Source organism: Sceloporus undulatus, chromosome 2 (genome assembly GCF_019175285.1).
Source record: "Sceloporus undulatus isolate JIND9_A2432 ecotype Alabama chromosome 2, SceUnd_v1.1, whole genome shotgun sequence".
Classification (NCBI taxonomy): Eukaryota; Metazoa; Chordata; class Lepidosauria; order Squamata; family Phrynosomatidae; genus Sceloporus; species Sceloporus undulatus.
In genome coordinates, this window is record NC_056523.1 from 293,067,578 (window position 1) to 293,087,725 (window position 20,148).

At 42.5% G+C, this 20,148-nt stretch overlaps 2 protein-coding genes across 2 annotated transcripts in view; one reads left to right on the forward strand and one right to left on the reverse strand.

The window, feature by feature from the left end:
• The window catches only part of THBS4 (thrombospondin 4), a 553,455-nt gene that overhangs the window by 178,572 nt on the left and 354,735 nt on the right, over nucleotides 1-20,148 (forward strand). The gene's annotated exons all lie outside the window — the stretch shown is intronic.
• MRPS36 (mitochondrial ribosomal protein S36) lies at nucleotides 3,048-14,376 on the reverse strand. The gene is made up of 4 exons (XM_042450139.1): nucleotides 14,225-14,376; nucleotides 9,782-9,845; nucleotides 6,920-7,122; nucleotides 3,048-3,283 (listed from the first exon to the last, which is right to left on the reverse strand). Exons 1-4 carry the CDS (start codon nucleotides 14,354-14,356, stop codon nucleotides 3,266-3,268), a joined length of 417 nt encoding a protein of 138 aa, XP_042306073.1. The 5' UTR covers nucleotides 14,357-14,376; the 3' UTR covers nucleotides 3,048-3,265.

A 20,148-nucleotide genomic window follows, 5' to 3' on the forward strand; every position in this document is an offset into this window, starting at 1 on the left:
ACCGCCTCCAACACAGAGACCAGAAAACGTTAGGCCCTGAACTGTGGCCTTCCAAGTCTTTTGGACTTCAGCTCCCAGAATCCCACGCCATTGGCCAAGGCGGCTGAGGCTTCTGGGAAACGAAGTCCTAAAAACCCCCTGGAAGACCAGAGTTTAGGAATCACTGCAAGGACTCATTTGTCAATACATAACAACAACAACAATAACATAACAACATAAATACAACACAACCACAACAGTAGTATTTATACCCTGCTGTTTAGAAATCCAAGCACAGAGACAATTTAGGGCTTCAGTGGGACTGCTTTTTATTTTGTTGTTGGCTGCATCCACACTGCAGAAATAATCCAGTTTGACATGACTTTAACTGCCATGGCTCAATGCTATGGGATCCTGGGAATTGCAGTTTGTGGCACCAGAGCTCTCTGGCAGAGAAGGCTAAATGTCTCACAAAATTCCATAGCAGTGAAAGACAGGCAGTTAAAGTGGTGTCAAACCGGATTGTTTCTGTAGTGTGGATGCAGTCATTGTGTGTCTTCAACTCGTTTCCCTTATCATGGAGTTTCTTGGCAAGTTTTGGCTGAGGAAATTTGCCCTGGCCATCCTCTGAGGCTGAGAGTGTGTGTCTTCCCTAACATCACCCTAATAGGTTTCCATGGACAAGCTGGGATTTGAACCCTGGTCTCCAGATACATAGTCCTAAACATTTTAGGGTTGTTGTCGTTTTCCATGCTGAGTGACAACCTTTGTTTCCAAGTTTACTTGCTGAGACCATTAAGCTAAGAAAGAGAACAACAACTTGCCCAGGGCACCGCAAAATGTACGGCATTCAAGAAAAATGTCGGGCATCACAAAATAAACACTAAAGACACTCATATAAATTCATGCTTCGTAGTCTTGCTCAAAGTGGAGGACATTTTGGAATTCCTCTTGGACAGGTTGAAATGTAGGACATGTCCTGGAAAAGGAGGACCTCTGGTCACCCTGAGCTCACGATTAGTGGTCAACTATGGCATGTCTGGGGAGCACTTTTCTGCTAGCGGAACCCACCAGGGGCTGTACAGATGATCAAATTAATGTATTCTAGGCTGGAGGGGCAAAAAAGCCCCACTCCTTGGGCTTGAGAGACAATTCTTTCTTCCCCTCCACCACACACACAAAAAAGAGGCAGGCACAACAATATGTAGTCAGGACTGCAAATACTGCCCTGCGGAGGCTGCACACTAGCTACAGCTCTTATAGGCTGCATCCACACTGCAGAAATAATCTAGTGTCATACCATACCAATTTAACTGCCATAGCCTGATGCTGTCCAATCCTGGAAATTGTAGCTTTTCAGAATTTAGAAGCAGGTCCATGTAGACAAAAAAAAAAAATTCTATTCACTTCAGGGAAGGCTCTTGGAGATGGAGGAGGTGTCTGTGATTAGGAAGGAGACAATTTGTGTGGATTCCTTTTTCTGCAGCTTTCATGAGACCTTCCAGAGTGCTTCGAATAATTCCTGAAATCTAAAGGAAGTATTGGCAAAATTAACTTTTTCTTGATTTGGTCCACAGAGTGGCGTCATTGGGGTGTGTGTGTGTGCAGATGGGATTGGGTGACACCCCACAGGGTGCCTGTCCAACCCCCTGCCATGCAGGAATACACAGCCAAAACATTCCCCACAGATGCCCATCCAGCCTGTTTAAAATCCTCCAAAGGAGAACCATTACACTCCAAGGCAGCAAGTTCCACTATCAAACAGCTCTTAACTTTAGGAAATTCTTCCTGTTTAGCTGGAATCTCTTTTCCTGTAGTTTGAATCCACTGCTCTGTGTCCTAGTATCTGGAGCAGCAGAAAACAAGCTTGCTCCCTCCTCAATATGACATCCCTTCAAACATTTAAACACAGCTGTCATGTCACCCCTTAATCTTCTCTTCTCCAAGCTAATTATATCTGGTTCCTTAAGCTCCTCCACCTCCCTCAGACATGGTTTCCAGATCTTTTGCCATTTTGATCCGCCTCCTTTGACATGCTCCAGCTTGTCAACACTCTTCTTGAATTGTGGTGCCCAGAATTGGAAACAGTATTTCAGGTGAGGTCTGATCAAATCAGAACAGAGAGGCACTATTACTTCCCTCAATCTATACATTACTAATGTAGCCTAGAATGACATTGGCTTTCTTAGCTGCTGCATCACATTGCTGACCCGTGTTCAGCAGGTCCACTCACTCCTAGATCCCTTTTGCATATACTGCTGCCAAACTAGGTGTGAAGTAGAAAGAGATAAAGGCTGCATGCCAGATGGATGGAGTCTATTAAGGAGGACATGGGTATGAATTTACATGAACTAAGCAGAGAAGTGGAGGACCGGGAATTCCCGGGCTGCCATCAATTTGAGGGGCAGTTAACAACAACAGGTGTCACCAATCTGTGACCCATGCCCCCATATCTGTGCATTTCATTAGAGTACCTGAGACTACAAAAGATCCTCATGAGTCACAGTTCATGGGAATCTCTAGAACAGAGTGCATTTCTGACCCCAAAAGATAGAAATAATAAACCTGTGAAATAAAATACTTACAATATGTACTTAATACTGTGTGCGAGAAACACCTAAAAGTCTTAAAGGTCTTGTAATTAAAATATGTCATTCACTTGACAAGAATTCCTGCCTTTCACTTGACAAGTATTCCAAGCTGAACTGGTATAATGCTCACAAGGTAACAGTCTATGGCTGAATTCTATGTTCCAGAAGAGAAGATAGTTGAATTTGGAATGAGTTCCAACATTATTTTTTAATAAATCCAACAAATTCATTAACAGTGATGTCTGTCCTGATTCACTCTTAAGGTTCTTCCTAGCAGTCTTGAAGAACAAGTACTATGCTATTGGACAGAAGAAACAAATCTTGCTTTTCTTATTGCCAAATAAAAACTACTCCAGCATCAAGATTTTCTGGTGATTACATAAGTCTTTTTTTTTTTTTTTTTTGGCTACTAGAGATTTTACATTCTTCCTCAGTGCATCAAAACTGCTACAAAACAGAGAAGACAAAGATACCGAGTAGAATGAAAACAAAATTTAATGTTGTACTGTAGTTATATAAAGTGGAGTCAGTTGCTTATTCAAGTTAAAATAGTCTTCTGATTTAGGACACAGCCACTTTCTGAAATGTCTCATGAAAGGCCTTTAATAATAATGAGTTTACAATACTCAGATAGTGAGGAACGCCTTTACAGTAAGTTTGTTGTTCAGCAGTAAATAACTGAATATCCTTCTGTGTTATTCTGGACCTCCTCTCTGTAAAAAACAAATGAGACTGTTATTAGTTTATGAGCTCTATAACAATTTATTTGTATATTCTGTGAACTTGCTATTTTGGCAAGACAGGTATCTATTGCCTCAACCAACCATCAGTTTCTGCTGTCCCCATCCACTTTCCTGAATTCTATTAGTTCTAAAAGCTGTGAGCTGAATGTGTTGCCTTAGTATGTATGCTACTTTTTAATTTTTCTTAATAAATGTATATATAGTTCCTCATGCCTGGGGACTCCATAGTGAGTACTGGTACAGCTGCTGCTGGATCCTATATATCATGTTATCCTTTCTTGCATAGCCAAGTTGAGTATTTCCCCAAATTAATTCAGATAGATTGCAACTGCTAGTGGAGGCTTGACTAACCCCAGACATTTAGGGTAACACCACAGCACTGAAAATGTTCAACCACTTGTGGGCATCACAATCCTGCGGTTGATTTTTAAAAATTTCTCTCTGTACTGATACTTTTTGAAACACTGTCTTTCATAGTGTCTCATGATAATGGAATTGCAAGAAATCTTTACAAGTATCAAATAGTTGGAAGATCAAGTCAGGGATATAAAAAAACATGCCCCCTTCATTTATAAACAAAAACAACTATCTATTATTCTGTTACAATGTTTCAATTTTGGAAACTATCCAAAGCAAAATTTCTAATTGAGCTGCCTCTGTGTGTGTGTGTATATGTATTTAAAAAAAAAAAAAGGGTGTAGTTGTACTGTAACTCCTACCTCTACCTTACTTCTTATGAAGCAATTCTGAACTTATCACAAATATGTACGCACTTCGATTAGCAAACAGGAACATGCTCTACCACATACATAGATCACAACGAATATTGCACTAACTTTTACTTCACACAGATGTTCTTTACCAAAAAATTCCTTCACAGAATTGTTTTCATGATTCAGCTTCTGCCATGAACAAACATTAATAAGCAAAACCAGATTTTGTCTGTTAAAATATTGTAGCTTTAAGCAGCATGTTAGTCGTTTTTCTGTGAAGCGTACATCAAAAGGAAAAATACCAGTAAGAAAATGACTAGAGAAAGTAGAAAACAACAACAAAAATATATCCAAGAGTAAAGAGTAATCACAAAGAACCTACAACATATAAAGTCAAAGTAAAACTAACAGTTATAAAATGGTTCCTGTTTAGTACATCAATATATTTTTGCTTCTTCTGTCCTACCAATGTGTGTTGAGGTCCCATCCCACTGACCACTGTTAACTTCAGAAAGTGCATGCTTCATATGCCCTGTATATCCTGGAACATGGCCTGGTCTGTCAAAGCAACTTTGCAAAGCTACTAGAGATATTAACTAACAAAGTAGACTATTTTGCAGGAAGTGTTGGAGTGAGAGGCAACAACTCAACTTCATCTATTCTTTATATGGATTATGTGGACTAAGAATGAGCAACCTGGAAGGGCCTGGGGAAGAATTTCCCCCAGGACCTTCTAGGGGCTTCACAGACTGACAAGAAATGGGAAAAAAATTACACATGGCCTTTTTTAAAAAAAATATTAAATGAGGGAGGGGGGCTATTTAAAAGATGAAGTGCCACTTCTGGAGCTTCTTGAACAGATCATTAGTTTTTCCAGAAAAAGGGTACACTTTGCCCACCCCGATCAAGATCCATCTCAATCTATATAAACATTTTCCTTATTTTGAAGCTGCCTTGCTTGTCCTACTTGACAAGCTTAGCTGGGAAACATATTTGGGGGGGGGGGGTTGCTCGTCTTTACTTTCCCATACCTTTCAGTGGCTTTTGATGCCAATGACAGCATAGTGTCTTATAGGATTACCTATCATAGATTGAAGCTGCAGACCCTATGCTCCACTGGTTGTATTTGTACCTGTAGATAGGCTCTAGAAGGCAGTGCTGCTGAATATTTGTTCTGCAACATGAATTTCTGTTACAGTGGACCCTTGTTATACGCTGGGGTTTGGTTCCAAGATCCCCCGTGTATAACAAAATCCGTGTATGCTCAAGTCCCATTAAATATAATGAAAGAGCAAAACAGTGTCCCTTATAAAAAAAAGGAAAATCAAGGTTTGATATTTGAAATTTATATATATATTGAACATTTTCCAATCACGTATGCCTGAATCTGTGTATAAAAAATCCGTGTATAAGAAGGGCCTACTGTACAATATTCAACAGGAATTAAACAACATAGTCCTACTGTGGGGATGCTCTAGCTGGACGGCTTTCATTCAGCAGGAGGGTTGAACCTGATGGGTCATAGCGACTCTACCAACTCTATGATTCCATCCCACTCCAATTGATTGCATGTTAGTAACACACACATAGGAAGGCTATCCTATAATCTGGTGTGTGTGTGTTTAAAAGCTGTGTCTGTTTGAAATTTTGTTAGATGCCGTGTGTGCCAGGTTGGAGGAAAAGTTGGATATTAATAAATATAATAAATACAATAATAGTAATAATAATAATAATAATAATAATAATAATAATAATAATAATAATTCAAATGTGCACAACACCCAATTCTGTTGTCTTTTTCACTCAATCAAGGTATCACACTTAATGTCCTGAACAGATGCCAAAAATAGCAATGTGGTATATGGGGTGGGTGAATACAGCAAAAATGAATCCAGACAAGAAGTACTCTTGATATGTAAAATGACCTATGAATTGCTGGATACTCAGACAGCACCCAAGCCCAGGGATACTCAGCAGCTCCCTCTCTTAAACAATGAAAGATCTTGCCAGTTACCTGTGCCTGAGTAGCACTAAGTATTGAATACTGTACTATACTGTAAGTGGAAGCATCTCTGAAATTCTTTGGAAACTTCAATTGCTTCAAAATACAGGAGGTGGGTGGCTGAACAGCTCCTCTGGTATGAATACATTATATCTGTTTTCAAAGATCTATGTTGACTTTCATTCTGTTTCTGAATATACAGTCCGCCCTTGCCATATGCGGGGGATCTGTTCCAGACCCCACCCTCCACATAAGGCAAAAAACACAGGACCTGTTTGTATGAATGGGGTGTTCTCCCGCGTGCCACACTGGCACGCATTCCATTCATTCTATGGGGGCTTGCCATCCGCATGACCTTGAGTCCTCATATGGCAAGCCCACGTATGTGCGGGTGTGCTGTAATTTGTAGTTTTGGTTTTAAATTTTACAGGGCTCCATGAAGAACCATTAGCTGCCACATGAAATGATCTGGCAACCAAGATCGTAAATGGTTTTTAATTTGGTGCTCCATGTGGCAAACGTTTGCCCTAGGTGAAGGATTCCTTCCCTTGAGAGTTCTACCTGTGTATGATCCCTTCATTTTTTAAACATACCAGGCAGTGGCTGCTCCACTACTAAGGCTTTTGCTATTAATGTATCATTCCAATTCTTTTTTCAGCTATATTTCTCTGGCTAATAGGCTATTGGAACTGTTTGAACTGTAGCCCTTTTATCAGCAACTGAATGCTATACTGATAATATCGTCTCTTGTGCAAGGCCTTTATTTTGTGACTGCTTACACTTTTGTTTAATGGCCAGTCTGACTGATATTTATGGGTGAAAGGTAACATATATACATTTTAATAAAATAAATAGAGGAAACAACCAAGTGGAAAATGTCATAGAACTTACTTGGATGTATTCCATCTCTTCAGCTGACAATAGTTTCCTCCGGTATTTTTGAGGTAACGTTCTTACTAATTCTAATGTGTCAGGTGTGCCTTGTGTTCTACCACTAAATGAAATATGTTGATGGGATGGTGGTCGACCTTCTGCAGAAATCTCTGTGGACGATGCATGAAGTGGTGGCACTCTTGATTGTAGAGGCTCCTGCACTGCAATAGCAAGACAAGAAAGTTCAAAACCAGTTAACATAGGTAAAATATTTGCCTTATGCATTATTATGGAGACCCTAAGGCTGCATCTACACTGCAAAATTTATTTATTTAGGTATTTATATCCCACCCTTCAGCCCTAATGGCTCTCAGGGCGGCTTACATTTATTGTTATTTTTTTAACCAGACAGTTCCCTGCCCGCAGGCTTACAATCTAAAAGACACGACACAAAAGGAGAAGGGAATGGCGAGGGGGGAGGGGATCAGGTCCAGCATTCTTCTCTCCCTCTGAGGCCTGGACCAAGGCAGGTGGACTGGAGGGAGGGCTCTGCTTCTTCCAGGCAGGCCTGTTGGAGCTTGCCTGCCTCTCTCCCCTTCCAGATGGTGGCTGAAGGGAGGGCTGGTCTTCCTTGAGGAAGGCAGTTGGAGCTCGCCTGCCTCTCTCTCCCCTTCCAGATGGTGGCTGAAGGGAGCAGTTTAAATTAATGCAGTTTGAGACTGCTTTAACTACCATGGCTCAATTGTTAGGAAGGATCGAATTAGGGGAATTATACGAGAGGTGTGTCCTAACAACGCACACAGCGGGATCGTGTCCCTATGTGTATACCAGAGTTCATCTAGTCCAACCCCAAGAAACAGAGACTCGGATGCCAAATGAGGTGCAATTAAAATATGAACATTTATTAAAGCCACACAACAAAAGGGATCACACACGCACACACACATTCAATGCTAAAGCAAGGGAGGGGCGAGTTCGGGAGTAAAGAAAAAGCATAGAGGCACCGTTGGGAATATTTACCTTCGAAGTCTTCTCCAAGGCGGATTGAGGGATGGTGGATGGTGAGACACGGCCGCGAGAACGGGGAAAGAAAGCGGCGGCCGCAGTGGCTAGGAGTTGAGTTCCGGCAGGCAAAGCTAACTAGAGGCCTGAAAAGCCAGTGAGCTTGGCTTTGTTCAAGTGATTTCAGCTGAGCACAAGGCTCCAGTAACGCAAGCTTGGAGCAAAATGCTCTACAAGCAAGGAACTCAGGCTCGGAACTTTTACTCTACAAGCCCACTGAAGGGCGAAAAGTGGGGTCTTTATATACAGTGGTGCCTCGGGTTACGAAATTAATTCGTTCCGCGGCCGCTTTCGTAACCCGAAAAGCCTTCGTAAGCCGAATTGCCATAGGCGCTAATGGGGAAAAGCCGCGTTTCGTGCGAAAAAGCCGAAAAAAGCACCAAAAATTTTCTTCGTATCCCGAAAAAACATTCGTAACCCGGAACAATGATTTCCTATGGGATTTTTTCGTATCCCGAAAATTTCGTAACCTGGGTATTTCGTATCCCGAGGTACCACTGTACTGCTAAACATAACCTCAGGCTATGGCAGCCTGGCAGACAAAAGGCTTGATGACTTATCTTTGTCTAAGCTGAAACTTACACAATGGATACACAAAGCATAAGTCTGCCACTCATTCAGGGGGAGCAAATATCTTGATGGTTGAGCCGTTAATCTAATCACTGGCTCATTAAGGAGGGAGCCATAGCTATTGTCCTCCTTGTCTCAGTAGCTTGCGAATCCGGTATAGCAACTCCCAGAACTGCTGCTGAAAGGTTTAAATCTACCTTTTTTCCTTGACCATGCCTAGCAAGGGTTTGCTGGCTACGTGGTCTGCTCGCTTTTGGGATAATGGTAGCTAGCAATGAGGTCAGTCGGGGGTCATGGCTTCAGACTGCATGGCACCCAAAATTTATATAAAACCATACTTGATAACACAACACTATAGAATTATGAGATTTGTAGTTTTGTGAGATTCAAGCCTTCTCTGTCAGAGCTCTGGTGCCACAAGAAACTACAAATCCCAGAATTCCACAGGATGGAGCCATGACAGTTAAAGCAGTGTCAAACTACATTAATTTTGTAGTCTGGCAGCAGCCTAATTCAGAATGAACGATCCTTTTGTTCCATAGAAGCCTATCTAAAATGAATGTTTGTCTAGGCAGTGATGGGCTGTAGGATGGTGCCTGTTTGCAGGAATATGCAGACTGTCTTCAGCAGATTGCCTGAGTACCATTTATCAACTGATGGAAGACTAATGACTAACTGCATTTAAATGAAACACTTGAACTGGTATCCTTAGTTCTAGTGTTACTTATGACAGAATAATATATCTTCCATTTCTGTCCCTCTCCAACTGTCACACATGCTAGGAGTTTTACTCCTGTGTTATCCAAGTATTTGTTCACTTTTCCAAAGCAAAAAGGGGAATTTTGGACTTATGTTTAAAGAAGTGGCTCCTGAGCTTAGGCATCCAGATGATGGTGGTTATCAACTCCAAACAATACCAGTCCAGACTGCATGGGAAATGATCACGGATTCAAGGAAATGTAATCCAATACATTTTGAAAGCCTTGTCTAAAGCAACAGTAAATGTTAGCTCAAATTGATTTCAGATCTAAGCCTCTCCCCAATAAAACAGGCTAAGGCTGAAATCTTACACACACTTCTCTGGCAGTATATCCCATTGAATTCAACAGGCCTTACTTCTTAATAGACATGCCTAAGATTGTGTTGTGAGGAACCTTTCTTAATCCTTATTGTGAAAAAGCCTGTGTAAAATGAATGTTTGTTTACAAAATAAAAAAATGAATGTTTGTTTACAAAAGAGATACTTACATTTAGGCCTGGGAGCACTTTTTCTGTCTGGAAACTTAATTAATGGTGTATGTGGCTTGACCACCTGAGAAAAACAGGCAAATAAATGGAAATGGAACATAAGTGAACATACAAATGTATATGCCTGAATTTCTACAAACATCTTGAAAACAGAATGCAAAGATTTTTGAAGATTTACATTTCAAGTGCCAGAACAGTTGACACTAAAATGACCACGTTAACTCCAGACAAATATCCATTTGTTAATTTACACTCTAACGATATCCAAGAACAAATTCATCCACACTTCCTAGATTAGTTCCTGCACTACCAAAGGAAGCAGGTTTATCTGCATGAATTGTTAACTAGTGCTTAATACAGAATCCAATGTTCATACTGAGTTAATTACATGTATTGGATTTTCCAGAAGTTTTTATCAAAATGGGTTCTGCTGTAGTTAGGAAAGGATGAAAAAATGGGGGGGGGGATGCTGGTAATCATACATCTATGGAGTCATACAAGTGAATATCAGCCCTCAAGAAGTGCTGCAGGTCTGACTGCCCTGGTTCAGAAGTGATAGTCCACAGCTGCTCTATGTATGTATGTATGTATGTATGTATAGCTTTTAATCTGGTCTTCAGCCAAAAGGTTCCCAAGAGTTGCTTACAGAATATTAAAAAACCAAACCCTAAGACAGTCCCTGACTTTCAGCTTACAGTCTAAAAGTCATAACACAAAATGGATGAGTAGGGATGAGAAAAAAAAGGAAAACTGAGACAGAAGTTCTTAAATTTACAAAATTGTTAGAGGGATCAACATGAAAAGCAACAGTTCAGGCAGCAAAGGAGCCAGAAGAAACTTCTCTCTGACCAGAGAGGACAGATGGGGCCCTGTTCGCCATCTCTCCTTGTGCTGCGGCCTGATGAAATAGCTGCTGTCAGGTGACAGTTGAGATCCTTGTTGTGTCACTTTCTATGTTCTGTGCTCAAGTATAATGTACTATAATAACAGAGACATAATCTAAAACTGGAGATCCAGTGTGACAAAGTGATTTGAGTATTGGACTATCACTCTGGCAACAAGGGTTCGATTCCCCGCTCAGCAATGTAAACCCACTGGGTGACCTTGGGCAAGTCACATGCTTTCAGCCTCAAGGAAGGCAATGGCAAACCTCCTCTGGACAAATCTTGCCAAGAAACCCCCATGACAGACTTGCCTCAGGATCGCCATAAGTCGGAAATGAGTTGAAGGCACACAATAACAACAACAACAACAACAACAAATCTAGAATTGAGTTAGCACGGTATAGTGGCTTTAGCATAGGACTAGGACTTTGGAGACCAGGGTTTTATTTCCCACATGGTCATGGAAACCCACTGGGTAACCTTGGTGAGTTACACACTCTCACTCCCAGAAAACCTTGTGAAAGGGCCACCATAAGTCAGAAACAACTTGAAGGCACACAACAAACTTTAGAATTGGAGAAAACTGACAAAACACTCTTAGTGAGTGAAAGTGCTGGTTTCTTGTGTAGGTTAAGAAGACCAATAAAGTTGTTTTTTTAAACAATGTATCCTTTGCTTCCTTTTGCCTGAAGGGACTGAAGACTTTCAAGTGAGGTTATCACTAGTGATTAATGGTCCATCTTTTGGACAGTTTGATCTAAAGGAAAGAGGCTGCCTTTCCAGTAGAAAAACCTGAGATAAATAACACAATACGGGCTCCATGTTTTGCAATCGATCAGAGGGCTTCAATCTTCTGGTCGATTTATTTGGGAGTGAGTTTCACAGCAAGAGGATGCAGTAGTAATTTATTTTTTAAAAAAATAATCTCAACAACATGGAATTCTGCTCTAGTTACTTTGCTCCAACCCTCCAAATTTTGAGGTTTAAGCATTTTTTGCCAGAGTGACCAGATTTCCTAACAGCAAAAGAGGACAAGGCACCGTAAAATGTAGGCCATATAAGAAAAATGTAAGACATGCAATAGCATTTACATTTCTGTACTACTTAATTCCAAACTCAGCACTATCTAAGTGGTTTACAATGTGTAAACCCTACGAAAAGGCTAGAAGGCTGAGTGAACTTTGGAGCCCTGGGACTGAACTCATAACGCTGTGGTTGCAGGACTGGCATTTAACCACTGTGCCACAAGGACTTCTTTAATATGACCAAATAAAAGCTAAAAACGCTCATATACCTATAAATTCATGCTTCTTAGTCATGCTCAAAATGGAGGGCATTTTGAAATTCCTCCTGGACAGAAAGGTAAAGTGTAGGACATGCCCTGGAAAAAGGAGGCCCTATGGTCACCTGGCCTTAGGGTCCAGAATGACCTGGAGACCTACAAAAACAACAACAACACTGTGGGTTTAAAAAAATCCAGATTAATTCATCTTGATGTTTACCCTTGAACATGATGATCAGGTGTCCTAACAGCAAAGGAGGACAGGGCACTGCAAAAATTAGGACATTCCAGAAAAGTGGAAGACATTACAAAGTAAAAGTTAAAAATCTCATATAAATTCATGCTTCTTAGGGCCAAAAACACATTACAGAAATAATCCAGTTTGAAACCACTTTAACTGCCCTGGCTCAATGCTAGGGAATCCTGGGAAATGTAGTTTTGGGAGACATTTAGTCTTCTCGGTCAGAAAGAGCTGTGGTGCCACAACAAACTACAGTTCCCAGGATTCCCTAGCACTGAGCCAGAGCAGTTTGTAGCGGTCTGAAAACGGATTATTTCTGTAGTGTGTTATGGCCTTTAGTAGTGCTCAAAACAGATGGACATGTTGAAATGTAGGACCTGTCTTGGAAAAGGAGGACGTACCTGGTCACCCTGCCCCTGTCAACTGCCCTACTCATTTCTTGCTGAGTTTTAGGGTGCATCTACACTGCAGAAATGACGCAGTTTGACACTACTTGAACCGCCATGGCTCCATCCTCCAGAATCTTGGGATTTGTAGTTTGTTGTGACTCCAGAACTCTCTGCCAGAGACAGCTAAACATTTCACATATTTTAACATATTCTAATTTTAACTCATAACGATTTTAACTTTTTAAAATGGTTTAATTGTGTTTTTTAATTTTTTTAATATTTATACATTTTAATGTTGTATCGTTTTTAAATTGTATTGTACCGTTCGCCACCTTGAGCCCCTACATGGGGAAAAGGTAGGATATAAGAAAAAAAAATACACTTGTCCCTCCATATTCGCTAGAGTTAGGGACACAAGACCCCGTGAATGTGGGAAAACCCGCAAATAGCAAAAGGATCATGTTTTTACCCGAGATGATACCTCTCCAGGAACCTCTAGGTCCTCCAGTGCAACTCTGTGTTGACATCTGCCAGACACAAAAGTCAAAGCTGCAAATATGGAGGGATGAGTGTACAGTGGACCCTTGTTATACGCTGGGGTTTGGTTCCAAGATCCCCCGTGGATAACAAAATCCATGTATGTTCAAGTCCCATTAAATATAGTGACATAGCAAAATGGTGTCCCTTATACAAATGGAAAATCAAGGTTTGATATTTGATATTTATACTTTTTTGAACATTTTCAAACCGTGGATGCTTGAATCCGTGTATAAGAAGAGCCGACTGTAATACATTTGTCCCTCCACATTCGGGGCTTTGACTTTTGCGGCTCTGATTATTCACGGATTTGACTAATGTGTCCTCTCTAGGAATATCTAGGCCCTCCTCCAGTGCAACTCTATGGTCACCTTCAGCTAAAAGTTGCCCTGAAAGACCTAGATTCCTAGAGAGGACACTCCACTTGGCCTTTGTAGCTCCTGCAGCTCAGTTCTATGGTCAATGTCTGGCAGATGTTGCCCACAGAGTTCCACTGGAGGACCTGGAGGACCCCAAACTGTGCCCTTGGACTTCAGCTCCCAGAAGCCTCAGCCATGTTGGCCAACAGTCCGGGATTCTGGGAGCTGAAGTCCCAAATCCCTTAAAGGGCACAGTTTGGGAACCAGTGACCTAGAGATTCCTAGAGAGCTGTTTTTGTTACTTGTGGTTTCCTGTGCCCTTGGCCCCAGCGAATGTGGAGGGACGAGTGTAACAATGATGAACAAAACTACAAATCCCAGAATCCCACAGCATTGAGCCAGGGCATGGGAGAAAACGCAGGATCCTGGGATTTGTAGTTCTGAGAGGCAAAACTACCGGGAGGGAGGCGATGACGTTCGGCCACTTATGAACCACATGGAAAAGAAGGCAAAAACGAGGAAGGGCCCCTCTTGGCCAGGCCAAGGCGCCTCGGGTCCAGCTTCCCAAATGCCAAGCCACTGTCCCCCTTTTTGCCCCTTCTCCCCTTCCAAGGACAGTGGCTCCCTGAGCCTCCCTCGCTCGGCTCCCTGGTCCTAAACGCTGAAGCCGGGTCCGGAGCCGCTCCCTTCTGCGGCACACGAAGCCCCGCCGCCCAGCCTCCGCCGAGGAAGCCCGGCCTGAAGGACTTACTTGAACGACCCTACTGGCGGCCGCCATTTTGCTGCCCATGGTGACGCCCCCGCCCAGGTAAGGCCAACGGGGTTCGTGGGCGGGGCTAGTGTAAGCCACTCCCTCACTCGAAAGGGGCGTGACTTGCTGCATAGCATAACGAGAGCGCTGTGTGTCGCCATTAAGCCCTAGGGTTCGTGGGCGGGGCTAGTGTAAACCACGCCCCCAAAGGGGGGTTGCCGGCCGCCTAGCAACAGCAAGACCTTGGCCTGAGCTGTGTGGTGCCATTAGGCCCAAGCAAACTGTGCCCTTTAAGAGAAGCCTCAGCCTCAGCCGTGCTGGCCAATAATAAAGGATTCTGGGAGCTGAAGTCCAAAAGCCCTTAAAGAGCAGTTTGGGGACCACTCAAAGCATAGAAGGGTCAGGGAAAACCACGCCCCCATAAAGAGCTTGACCTGAGCTGTGTGCCACGATTAGGCCTTTGGCTTCCTGAGGGCTAGTGGGGCCAGGGAAAACCATGCCCCCACAAAGGGGCGTGTCTTGTTGCTTAGCAACAGCAAGAGCTTGGCCTACACCAGGGATAGGCAACCTGCGGCCCACGGGCCGGATGCAGCCCGGCGAGGCCTTGGGACCGGCCCCAGCCTGGTCCTGCCGCCGATTGCCGCCGGGGCCTTTGGCCTCTTGCGCACAGGGGCAAGGGGGGCAATTGTCTATAGATGCCTCAGAAACATGCATTTATATCAACATTTTTTTTTAAATCAGCAAATTTTTTTTTGCGTGTCCTCCACTTTTTTAAAAAAAGTGTCTACTATTTGAAAATGTTGTCCTACATTTGTCCCTGTTTATTTATTTATTTAAATTTTCAAAAAAATATTTAATTATTTATTTTTTGGCTTCGGCCCCCCAGTTGTCTGAGGGACAGCAACCCGGCCCCTGGCTCAAAACGGTTGCCTACCCCTGGCCTACACTGTGTGCTGCTGCCATTAAACTCATCAGTTCTTTTGGTTTCTCCTATCATCTGTACACCGATGACACTCAGCTGTATCTCTCCACCCCTGACCTTTCGACGGGGCTTGAACAGCAAGTTTCTTCTTGTCTGACTGCCATCTCTCAGTGGATGCGGCTTCGGCGCTTGAAGCTCAACATGTCTAAGACTGAGCTTCTCGGCTTTCCACCTAAACCCACCCTTCATTATTCCTTTTCTGTTTCTGTCGACGACACTTCTATTCAACCGGTTCATCAAGCCCGCAGTCTTGGCTTCATTTTTGACTCTTCTCTGTCATTTATTCCCCAGATCCAGGCCACCACCAAGGCCTGTAGATTCTTTCTCTACAACATTGCCAAGATCCGTCCATTCCTCTCAATCTCTACTGCCAAGACTCTAGTCCATGCCCTAGTGGTTTCGCGACTAGATTATTGTAACCTCCTTCTAACAGGACTTCCTCTTTCACACCTCCATCCTTTAATATCTGTTCAGTATTCAGCTGCCCGTATTGTCACATCCGCTCGCCGCTTTGACCATGTTTCTCCTCTTTTCTCCTCTCTTCATTGGCTCCCGTTCCGCATCCGCATCTGGTACAAGCTTTTATTATTGACTTTCAAAGCCCTCCATGGATTTGCCCCCCTTACTTATCTGACCTTTCTTTCTCCTTACATTCCTACTCGCACCCTCCGCTCTGGTAGTCAGGGTCTCCTGTCCCAGTGTAGGACTACCACTGCCCCCTCCCGAATTCGTCCCTTCTCACTTGCTGCCCCTTACTCCTGGAACCTTCTTCCCCCACATGCACACCTCATCACTTCTCTACCCAGTTTCAATACAGTACTGAATTAAAGACTATATTGTTTAGAGAAGCATTCCCAGAGGTGAGCCCCTCTCTGACCCAGGAAGCCTCCTTTTAAGCATCCGTTAAGAAGCCAAGCCCTTCCTCCAGTCAATCTGCCTTGGTCCAGGCCTCTGAGGTGGCGAAGAACTGCTGGACCTGATCCCATTCCCCACCACCACTCCCTTCTCCTTTTGTGTCGTGTCTTCTTAGATTGTAAGCCTGAGGGCAGGGAACCATCTAACTAAAAGATTGTATGTACAGGGCTGTGTAAATTTACAGCACTTTATAAATAAAGGTTAATAATAATAATAATAATTAGGGCCTAGGCTTCTTCTTGAAGTAGTGAGAGCAAGGCGACCAGAGTTCAAAACTATAGCCATGTTTTAGTCTTTCGAATCAGTCTCTAGAGAGACCTTGTAGCCCCTTTGAGACTCACTGAAAGAAAGAAGTTGGCAGCATAAGCTTTCCTAGACTTAAAATCTACTTCTTCAAATGTGGCCAGAGGTCCTCCTTTTCCAGTACATGTCCTATATTTCTATCCAGGAGGAATGTCAAAATGTCCTCCATTTCCAGAAAGGAAAAGAAGTGTCAGTTTAGATCAGTGTTTCGAGCCTTTCGGTTGGGTCACGTCCTCCATTTTCATAAATGTCCTACATTTTGGGGGGGGGTGTGCCTTCGTCCTACTTTTTGAAGATGGCTAAGAAGTATGCATTGATATCCTTGGGAGAGTTTATATTTTGATCATGTCCTCCGTTTTTCTTGAATGTCCTACATTTCACAATGCCTTGCCAGGGTGACCAGGTGTCCTCCTTTTCCCGGACGTGCCCTACATTTCAGCCTTCTGTGGAGGAGAAATTCCCAAATGTCCTCCATGGCTAAGAAGCATGAATTTACATTGATATATGATGAGGGTTTAGAGCTTTTATTTGGTCATGTCCTCCATTTCACAGTGCCAGGTGACCAGGTGTCATAACCACAGATGAGGACAAAGCACCTCAAAATGTAGGACATTCAAGAAAAATGTGGGGACATTACCAAATAAAAGCTTTTAAAAAAAACTGATATAAAAGTAAACTCACGCTTCTTAGCCATGGAGGACATTTGGGAATTCCTCCTGGACAGAAGGCTGAAATGTAGGACATGTCCTGGAAACAGGGTGACCTCACAGCAAAGAAGGACAAGGGCACCCCAAAATGTAGGCCATTCAAGGAAAAATGAAGGACATGACGGAATAAAAAAGCTCAAAACACTGATAATAAATTCACACTTTTTAGCCGTGCTCAAAATGGAGGACAGAAGGTTGACATGTAGGACATGTCCTGGAAAGGGAGGATGTCTGGTCACCCTGCTCCTGTCATCAACTGCCCAGCACATTTTTTTGCTATAGAAATGATGCAGTTTGACATCCCTTTAACTGCCACGCCTCTATCTTACAAAATTTTAGGATTTGTAGTTTTGCCAGGCAGCTGCACTCTGGCAAAGGAGGCCAATGACCTTGTAAAACTACAAATCCCAGGATCCCTTACAACACCCAAAGTGGTATCAAACTGCATTAATAACTACAGTGCAGATGCACCCTACACTAGAGCCATATGGATTCCTTGGCTGAATCTATCCATGGGCAGAATTACGCCTGGCTAGCAACAGCCAATCAGGAGTCAGTAGAATGTTGGCTGGTAAGAGGAGAAGAATTCCATTAGTGACAGTTGGGGTTTGTTTCCAGACAGTTAGGATCTGGTTGTGTGAAAGTCCAGAGGTTAGGGACTGTGAGAGCTGACGTTTGGATGGGAATGGCTTAGCTCTTATGACAGAGTCTGATAGGGTCCTAGGGAACAAGTTCAGAAGTGAAGGACTTGGTTCTAATACAGTATCGCCAATTAATTTCCGGGCAAAGTACAAGGTGTTGGTGATTACCTTCAAAGCCCTACATGGCTTGGGCCCAGAATACTTAAGGGATCGCCTTCTTCCGTACTGTCTGTCCCACATTCTAAGGCCCTAGAAGGGGAAGAATCTACTTCAGCCAATAAAATCTAGGCTAACTTCAGTCACCCAGAGGGCCTTTTCCATCGCAGCTCCAAAGCTATGGAATGACCTGCCGAAGGGGATCCGCAACATTTCTGCTCTTACAGCCTTTAAGAAGGCTCTTAAGATGGATCTCTTCTGGCAGGCCTTCCCTACCTAGTTCCTCTCCCTGTTTACTGTGACTTACGTCACTCTGTCCACCAATTCTTCTCTTAAATTAATGAAAAGAATTAAATTAAAGTTAATGAAATTATATTCTTTCCTCAAGAAGAAGAGCCCTCCCTCCGCCCCAACTGTCATCATCAGACCTAGGAGGGAGTGAAAAAGACAGGCCTAACTATGAATTTTAGTGTAACTCACGTCGCTCTGTTTTATTTTACTGTATTTTATTTATTTATTTATTTTATTCTCTTTATTTTTATTGTTGTAACCCATCCAGATTCCTTGTGATTGGGCAGGCTATAAATATTATTATTATTATTATTATTATTATTATTATTATTATTATTTTATTATTATTATTATCGCACTCCAAGTGAGGCAGTTGCTGGTCTGATATCCTGAGGGATATAGGTTAGCCTTAGAAATAAGAAATAAATACAGAATGATAAATGAATACAGAAATAAGGTCAGAAGGACGGTGCGAGGGTCCTAAGTGAGAGTAACTGAAATTCGAGAGAGAGACAGAGGAGTAACAAAGTGTAACTAAGGTCCAAAACACACTGCAGAAACAATCCATCTTGAGGCTACTTTGACAGCCCTGGCTCAGTTTTAGGAAATCCTGGGAACTGTAGTTTCATGAGACATTTAGCTTTCTCTGTCAGAGCACTCTGGCACCACAACAAACTACAATTCCCAAGATTCCCTAGCACGGCAGTTAAAGCAGTCTCACATTGAATTATTTCTGCAGTGCATTTCGGACCTAAGTTCAACAAAGTGAAACGATAACAAGTGAATGTACCAACTGAACAAGTGAAACACTGTTAAACTGTTTTTCAAATAAAGTTTTATGGTTAATTACCTACAAGCTTGTCTGGGTTTGAAATAAGTAAGCACATTATTCAGTACCATCTGAAAGTGAATTCTAAAAAGGGAAAAATAAGCAGTTTGGGTGGTTTTCGCCACACACAGTATTCAGAGCACTCTTCTCCAGTGCATTTCAAATGAGTTGATTTTCTTCCTAATAATAATAATAATTTGTTTTATTTATATACCGCTATTCCAAAGATCATAGCGGTGAACAGCAAGTAAGCTAATTAGCAAGTAAGCTAATTTGCCCCCAACAGTCTGAGTACTCATTTTAGCGACCTCGGAAGGATGCAAGCCTGAGTTGAGCTTGGGCCCTTTTGCTGGTCTTGAACTCGCAAGCTAGCAGCTTTCTTTACTGTCCCGCTTTCACACCCATACAGAGAAATGGAAAATACAATGGCTTGGACAATCCTGATATATTAGTGACATATCTTTGCATTTCATGATCTTAATTCCTTCATTGCTGCTCTTCTCGCTCCTAGTCTTCTGATTTCTTGGCTTCAATCTCCATTCTGATTAATGACTGAGCCAAGGCATGGAGAATCTTGGAACTAGTTTCAAAAGACACCCATCTCAATTACCACAAATCTGCTACAGAAGATTGGGTTTGAGGGTGGTGGGGGTGGGTGGGTGGGATGCTTATTTTACTGCCCTGATCAGTCAGCCAGTGAAAGTGGCTCTAAAATAAAAGGGGGACAGGTAAGGAAGAGGAACTTATTCCAGTCCACACTGCTCTCCCTGTTCCTCTATACCACCAGCCTTCGGGTGGCATGTGTAATGCATTACTATCAACAGAAAAAAAAAAGATTTCTGTGCTTTTCCAAAATCTGTGCCTATTAGGTTCATGAAAGCACCGGTTTTCTCTGAAATCATGCAGCTTAAAAAAAATACACCAAAAACTCTGTACCTGAATCCTGAACTTAAGACGGTTCAAAGCTATGGAATTAGTCACTTCCAAGAGTGGACTTTCTCCATTGCAGTGAATATTTAATCATACCTTGCAGTGAGGCTTGCTTTTGAGTGAGGAAAATGATCCTGGTGAATATGATATACTTGTGAGTGGGCATACAG